General features: G+C 42.0%; 1 protein-coding gene across 2 annotated transcripts; it reads right to left on the bottom strand.

The window, feature by feature from the left end:
- Window positions 1-219: 219 nt before the first annotated feature.
- Window positions 220-6,204, bottom strand: MBL2 (mannose binding lectin 2). Of its 2 annotated transcripts, XM_045854346.1 has the most exons (6): window positions 6,101-6,204; window positions 4,147-4,239; window positions 3,331-3,523; window positions 2,821-2,937; window positions 1,476-1,544; window positions 220-684 (listed from the first exon to the last, which is right to left on the bottom strand). In XM_045854346.1, exons 3-6 carry the CDS (start codon window positions 3,512-3,514, stop codon window positions 308-310), a joined length of 747 nt encoding a protein of 248 aa, XP_045710302.1. In that variant the 5' UTR covers window positions 3,515-3,523; window positions 4,147-4,239; window positions 6,101-6,204; the 3' UTR covers window positions 220-307. The 2 variants fall into 2 exon arrangements, with proteins under 2 accessions (XP_045710302.1, XP_045710303.1); XM_045854347.1 differs by lacking the exon at window positions 4,147-4,239.
- Between the last annotated feature and the right edge of the window lie 1,592 nt (window positions 6,205-7,796).

The following is a 7,796-nucleotide window of genomic DNA, read 5'->3' as shown; positions in this document are numbered from 1 at the left end:
AAATATATGTTATCAGTACTTCTATTGCAGCTACTACTTACCACCACTGTTATGATTTTGTTGTTGTTGTTAGTGACTATTATTAGCAACTGGGTCTGAATGAGAAACTCCCTCTGCACCTCTGCCACTTTCTTCTCACTGCTCACCTCCACATCCCACCCTTCAGCCCATTCTTCTCATTTTCTCTGATTCCTCACAAAGGAGCAAATCAAGGCTGGGTATGGCAAAATTGGCATAGATTTATTTTTAAAGCAAATGTGGACCCAAGATGAGGTTGAGGACAGGAGGGCCTGAGGGACATGCTTCCTTAGACAGAGGCCTCACAAACTGCCAAAAGGGAGACTGAGCAGGCGATGTCATTCCACTTGCCTTCTTGCTTCAGAATCATCACACAGTCTTCCCCAGTGCCACTGTTGTTGGGCTCACCATCATGCCAGTTTTGGTAGATAATGCTCTGTCCTGTCAGATCCACAAAATGACCTTCGGTCTCTACATCTGTGACCCCCAGGAAGGCTTCTTCTTTGGCGACGTCCAGGATGGCCTTGTTCTCTTCAGCATTCCTGGGGGTGGCCACCGAGCCCTGGAACTGGGCACACAGAGCCTTCGCTTCTTCAAAGGCCATCTTTGCACCACTGGTGAAGAAGAACTTCTTTCCAACTTGTTTGCCCAGAAGGAATTTCAGCACTAAAGGGGGAAAAATGTGGGTGATACAGGCTTGTCTGTAAGCCCAGTCCAAGGCATTTTTCTGACTAAAGGCTTCTAGAGAAGCACTGCCACATGAAATACAGCATGTCCAGTTAAACTTAAATTTCAGGTAAACAATGAAATGTTTTATTATGAGTATCTCCCAGGCAATTTTGGGGACATACTTACACTAAAAAAAAAAAAAGTTAGTTGTTCTTTACCTGAAATTCAAATTTAATGAGGTGTCCTGTTCTTTTACATGTGAAATCTGGAAAACCTAACCTGAGGACAGACTGGAACAAAGGCCTTTGTTTTTTTGGATAAGAGTTCTAAAACATATGTAATTGGTAATTCTGAATTTTACCCCAATATTAACTTGAGAATAAAGAAAAATGTCAGAGAATATTTTCCTGAGGACAAGAGGGCACAGAAGGAAGGGGAGAGGCCCCACTGTCCGGTCTCAGCACCAGCACAACAAAGGGGAAGAAGCACAGGTCCCGTTCACAGGGACACGTGCACGTACTGAGTGTCAGCAGTACAGGATCATGGGCTCTGGAGTCAGACTAACTTCGACGTATCAACTGCCTCTGCCACTTTCTGGCTCTGGGCATTTCAGCAAGTTAGTTGATTTCTCTTAACTTCTATTTCTACTGAAAGGTTGGAACAAATTTATGAGATCAGAATATGAGAAACATCTATTCAGGTACTAGAAAATTATATGTTTTTAATAAATATTTACCTTGCACCTTCCTAAACTGCAAGCTGCCTGAAATGTAAGAGAGAGGGCTTACACTTTTTGATATGGTTCAATTCCGAGCGCAGGGCTTCTCTTTCTGAAGCAGCCACGTCACACTCACAAGCTGGAAAATTAAAGCAGTGAAAGAACATTGGTGAGGGATTTCACAACTACAAGCAGGTAGGATGCCTTTTTCAAAATTAAAAAAAAATTCTTATACATTGATATTTGTTCTTTGGAGGGAAGTAAAAAGTATTGAGAAGAAAAGAAGGAAAAGTATCTCTATTTCCATCCAGCCCAAAACATCACTCATCATCTGTTGAATGTACTTAAAGGAACTTCACACACACACACACACACGAACACACGTGTGCTCCCCACTGACCTAGCCATGATAGCACTCCATACCCCAGGGACTCACTAATTGTTTTTCAGGTAAACAGCTCTATCATGAATAAAAAAGAAACCTCTTGGGGAATTATTATGTGCTGGTGAATCTTGACTAAAAAGATTGCTAGGTTTTGTCTTTAGGGAGGTTTTGTTTTTGTTGTTGGTTTTTGTTTATTTGTTTTTCCCAGTTTGTCCTATTAATCAGTAATCCAAGATATTTGTGAGCTGCACATTATTCAAGGGGAAGGGCATGAGACCGGTCATGTGTAATAGATGGCAAACATGGCCTCAACATGGGGCAGCTTCTCCAGTTAAGAAAGGGAGTCTATTTCCCCACTCCCCACATCTGGGCTGGTCTTGTGACTTGTTTTACCAATAGAATGTGACAGAAGCAATCATGTACATTGGGAATCTTGTAATGAATTCTGTGTGAACAAGCTGGTCTAGCCTGTTGGAGGATGAGAGACCTGTGGATCAATTACCCTCATCACTCCAGCCAACAAGTAAATAACAAATGTAAGTGAGACCATTGGTCACCAGCTGACCACAGACACAAGAGTGGGTCCAGCTGAGATTAGCAGGGAAATCACTTGGCAGATTCACAGAATTGTGATTTAAATAAATGGCTTTGTTTTTTTTCTCCTCCTGAAGTGAAGGATAACTGACATACCATGCATATACTGCTGTTGTGAAAACAGACATAATACACCCAGCACATATGTGGTCTGTTTTTTCCCTTTTGGACCACAGCCTCACATTGTGTCAGCTAAAGGAAAATGAGGGGCCAGCTCTTTCGAAGGGTACCTGGTGAGGAAGTGGGCCTAGAGTGTCTGCAAGTCTATACTTAGGAACTGGTAGGAATCCCCTAGACAGGGCTGAGGGCGCTGGGTCGGGAAGCAGAATTGGGTATCTTTCTGTGAAGCAGCAGGAGTAAGGGCAGCTCCCACCTGGAACTAAAAGTCACAGGACATTGGATGCCCTCAAAGTAATAGTTGAGGTTAGCTTCTTACCTGGACATTTCCCAGGGTCTCCTTTTTGGCCCACTCTTCCTGGTAACCCAGGGGGCCCTGGGTTTCCTGGAGGCCCCAATTTTCCAGGAGGACCTTGCACACCTCTGAGCCCTTGGCCTATTGGAAGATGAAAGAACTGTCCATTAGTATCTGTGTTTTTGCTTTATTTCTCCAAGAGTTTGATGTTTAATCCCTTCCTAGGACAAAAGAGACATTAATCCAGGCCCAACTTTCTTAATCACTACTTCCACTGGCCCAGAGAGGAAAATCCTCCCACACCCCTCGGGATGGCCTGTCACAGGCCAGCTCCATGAGCAGCTGGGACAACCACCTGTTGCCCACTCCTGTGTGGAAGACTGGGGTGCCAGGGAGTCAGAGGTGTATCTGTTTGGAATTATAATGTGTAGTTGAGGGAAATGCAACCTATATAAATAGGACAGTGCTCTTTCATCTCTAGGCAGTTTGTCTGGAAGGTCAAGAGTCGCAGAGATAAAACAGCCCCAGCTGTACCTGGTTCTCCTTTTTCTCCCTTGGCACCGTCACGCCCATCTTTGCCTGGGAAGCCGTTGCTGCCTGGATAACCACAGGTATACACAGGGCAGGTCTTCTGAGGGCTCTCAAGGGGTTCTGTTTCTGAGCAAGATGCTGTCACCACACTCAGGAGAAGAAGAGAGAGCGATGGAAACAGAGACATGGTCCTCACCTTGGTATGTGAAAAGTCAAGGAAGATGATCTCATTTTGCTCAGTTAATCAACATGCGTTTACAAAACATTTCCTGTCCTCCAACCTGCATTGTGCAGAGGCAATGTAGAGATGGATGAGCCACCCATTCCTGCCTCCAGACTGGGGATTTTGGAAATTAAATCTTCTTTTTGCTATAGTGCAATTAGTACTTTAACACAGTTAGGCACGATATGCAGTGGGGTCTCTAGGGAAGAGATCACAAGTGCCTCAGGTTCCTGGCATTACCATTAGAAGGCTGTGAACATGCTTCCCATGTCATTTATGAAAGGAAATGGGCCTACATCATGGGCACACTCATGCCTGTTGGCTTAGCGGGTGGAAGTGAATGGAGACCCAGGAATCTGTAGGAGCTCCCTCATTCCCCACCTCTCCCCTTTGGGCCCACCTGCATCCCATCCTCACATCTAGGCAGGAGTTTGTCCTTCAGGGCCAGTTAACCAGCACTGACTCAATGGAAGGCAGTAAGCTGTGGGCTGGTGATCCAAGAGCAAAAGATTCACAACTAGTCACTAACCCAGCCCGGAATCAACTTGGGTTTGCTTCCTCTGGAAGTTTTATTTCCCACAGCAAGAGAGACTTACCAAGAGTTGTGCTTTCTCTAGAAATTTTTCACTACCTTGTCCCTGGCAAGGTGCCAGTTTCCTTTCCAGTTCCTGGCAGAAATTTCTTATGTTCTGTGAGTCAGAAATACTGGTGATTAAGTTGGGGTTCTGGCTAAGATGGAGTCATAGGAAGAAACACTTCACTTCCTCAAACAACCAAAAGAAAGATAACAACCAATCTAAAATCAATAAACAACCAGAAGTGCCAGAAAATCAAACTGCATAGGACTCCAACAGCCAAGGTATTAAAGAAAAAAAAAACAGAACAACTAGACTGGTGTGCCAAGACAAAGAAATATGGCCCAAATGAAAGAACAGAGCAAAACTTCTGAAAAAGAGCTAAGCGATGAGGAGATTGCCAACCTATCTGATGGAGAATTTAAAGCCCTGGTAATCAATATGCTCACAGAACTGATTGAGCTTAGTTGAAAAATGAAAAAACAAATGAAAGATACCCAAAATGAAATAAAGCAAAATATTCAGGGAACAGTGACAGGAAGGAAACCAGGACTCAGAGCAATGATTTGGAACAAAAAGGAAAAAATAAACATCCAACTGGGACAGAATGAAGAACAAGAATCCAAAAAAGTAAAGAGAAACTTACAAACTCTGAAACAACCTGAAATGTTGCAATATCCAAATTATAGGCGTGCCAGAAGGAGAAGAGCGACAGCAAGAAATTGAAAACTTATTTGAAAAAATAATGAAGGAAAACTTTCCCAATCTGGTGAAGGAAATAGACTTCCAGGAAGTCCAGGAAGTCCAGGAAGCCCAGAGAGTCCCAAAGAAGTTGGACCCAAAGAGGAACACACCAAGGCACATCATTATTAAGTTACCCAAGATTAAAGATAAGGAGAGAATCTTAAAAGCAGCAAGAGAAAAGGAGACAGTTAACTACAAAGGAGTTCCCATAAGGCTATCAGCTTATTTCTCAAAAGAAATCTTATAGGCAAGAAGGGGCTGGAAAGAAGTATTCTAAGTCATGAAAGGCAAGGACCTACATCCAAGATTACTCTATCCAGCAAAGTTTTCATTTAGAATAAAGGGCAGATAAAGTGCTTCCCAGATAAGGTCAAGTTAAAGGAGTTCATCATCACCAAGCCCTTACTATATGAACTGTTAAAAGGATTTATCTAAGAAAAAGAAGATAAAAAATATGAACAATAAAATGACAACAAACTCACAACTATCAACAAATGAACCTAAAAGAAAAGACAATGAAAACAAATGAAAACAAAAATTAGGCAAATAACTAGAACAGGAACAGAATCAGGGAAATGGATATCACATGGAGGGATTTCAGTAGGATTGGGAAGGGAGGAATAGGGAGGAAAATGTACAAGGAAGAAGAAACATAATTAGTAGACATAAAATAGACGGGGAAAAATAAAAATGGTATAGGAAACAGAGAACTCAAAGAACTTGTATGTACAACCCATGGACATGAACTAAGGGGGTGGTGAATGCTGGAGGGTTGGGGGTTCAGGGCAGAGGGGGGATAAAGGGAGAACAATTGAGAAAACTGTAATAGCATAATCAATAAAAATACTTTATAGAAAGGAAAAATACTGGTGATTACCACCTTTCTTAACTTCCTTTCCCATTCCTCAATCTTAGCATTTCATGTGTCCTTCAAAGTTCTCTTTTAAACTGTCATTTCTCAGGAAATCTCAGTAGCCCAGTTTTGTGGCTATCTTTCTAATTCTTTATGGCTATCTTTGAAAATGGAGGTGGTCTCCTTTGCAAACAGTCAGGTAAACACAGGAAAGTCACAGGTGCCCTAGTGTGAGCAGAGCAAGAGACACCCTGGCAGAGCTTCTGTCAGCCATCTCCCCACTGCCACCTTTCAGAAAGCTACCTCTAGGCCTCCAAGGGCAAGACAGGTTCCTAGACAAATCCAGGACCCTAGAAGCATTCACCAGCAAGAACTTACAGGGATGTGAAGACTGTGAAGCTGTCCCTCCAGCCAGAGGCTCTAGCAGATGCCTCAAGGTGGGGAAGGAGGCTGGACTCCGAAATGTCAGAGCCCAATCAGCCTTGTGAACTTAAATAGGCCAGCCTGGCCTTCGACCTCAGATTAATAAACAACTCTTGTTGGCACAGTGCTCAGCAGTCATATGCTTTAATACAGCACAAATCATCCTTCAAATTGCTGTCCATTTTTTATTGTGGCAAAATATACATAATATTTACCATTTTGACCAGTATTAGGTATAAAATTCAGCAGCATTAAGTACATTTACATTGTTGTGCAGCCTTTACTACCAATTATCTCCAGAACTTTCATCATCCCTAACTGAAACTCTGTACTCATTGAACACTGATATCCAATCCCTCCCTCACCCTTCAGTCCCTGGTTACTTCTGTTCTACTTTTTGTCTCTATGAAATTGACTACTCTGGGTACCTTATGGTAGTGGAATCACATATTTGTCTTTTTGTGCCTGACTTACTTCTTACTTAAACTCCATGTGTAACATGGAGTTCATCCATGTTGCAGCATATATAAGAATTTTCTTCCTTTTTAAGACTGAATAATATTCCATTATACTTAAATACCACATTTTGGAAGCTTCATTTTTAAGAGCCAATAATAACCCAATTATCTTTCAACAAGTGAATGGGTATATAATTTGTAGAAAACTCACAGAAAGCAAAAAAAGACTATTGAGTTATAAAATAGCTTGAATGAATCTCAAAGGCATTAGGTTGAGTAAAACAAATATAGCCTAAAAAATTTACAAATTGTATGCTTTTTTATATAGCATTCTTGGAATGACAAAATTACCATAGAGAACAGGTAGATGGTAGGAATCAGGGCTACGGGGAGGCGGTGACCCTAACCGTGCAGTGTGGGCGAGTGTCACTGGGGTGTGGAATAGTTCTGTATCTTAACTGTGATCATTACACAAGCCCACGATTGCAGAAAAAATTTCATAGAACTACACACCAAGAAAAATAAAAGGAATGCAGGTCAATAATGGTTAAACCTGAATAAGATCTATATCTTATTGTCATATTGTTCCAGGGTCAAGTTCCTGGTTTTGATACTTGTTCTGTGGTATCTCAGATTCTATCACTGGTGGATAATGGATGACGGATACATGAGAACTTTCTTTACTATTTTTCCCATGTATGTGTGAAATGAATTTTTTGTTTTAATTTTCCAAAAGGACTCTCAAGGAAGTTGCAGAGGTTCCAAAGACTATTCTTTCTTCTTTCAGAACTTTGTCCAAGTATCACTGTGTGCATAGTCTGTGCACTGGCTTAAAAGCAAGACAAAGGAGGCCAGGTCCCAGTGATAATACTCTCCAGCCCAACTGGGTGTACAGTGTGAGATCCAGGTGGTCAGAGATGAGGCATGAGCAGATTGACAATAGGATTATAACTTTTATAAGGCTTTGGGTTTCATTTAAAGGATCATTGGAGGAATTTCAACAGGGGAGAGATGGTCAGATTTGAATTTTCACAGCTTGTTCTGACCATAGTGTGGAGAAGGATTGGAGGGGAACAGGTATGAAAAAATCAGACCTGCAGAGAGCTACATACTGTCACTAAGGCAGTAGGTGGTGGTGGCCAGAATTAGGGTGATGGTAGCAGGTCAAGGAGGTGGGTACATTGGAGAACATG

This window comes from Phyllostomus hastatus, unplaced genomic scaffold (genome assembly GCF_019186645.2).
Source record: "Phyllostomus hastatus isolate PE091 unplaced genomic scaffold, TTU_PhHast_1.1 phas_scaffold_1066, whole genome shotgun sequence".
Taxonomy (NCBI): domain Eukaryota; kingdom Metazoa; phylum Chordata; class Mammalia; order Chiroptera; family Phyllostomidae; genus Phyllostomus; species Phyllostomus hastatus.
Note: the sequence above shows the minus strand (reverse complement) of the source record. Positions and strands in the feature narration are given on the sequence as shown.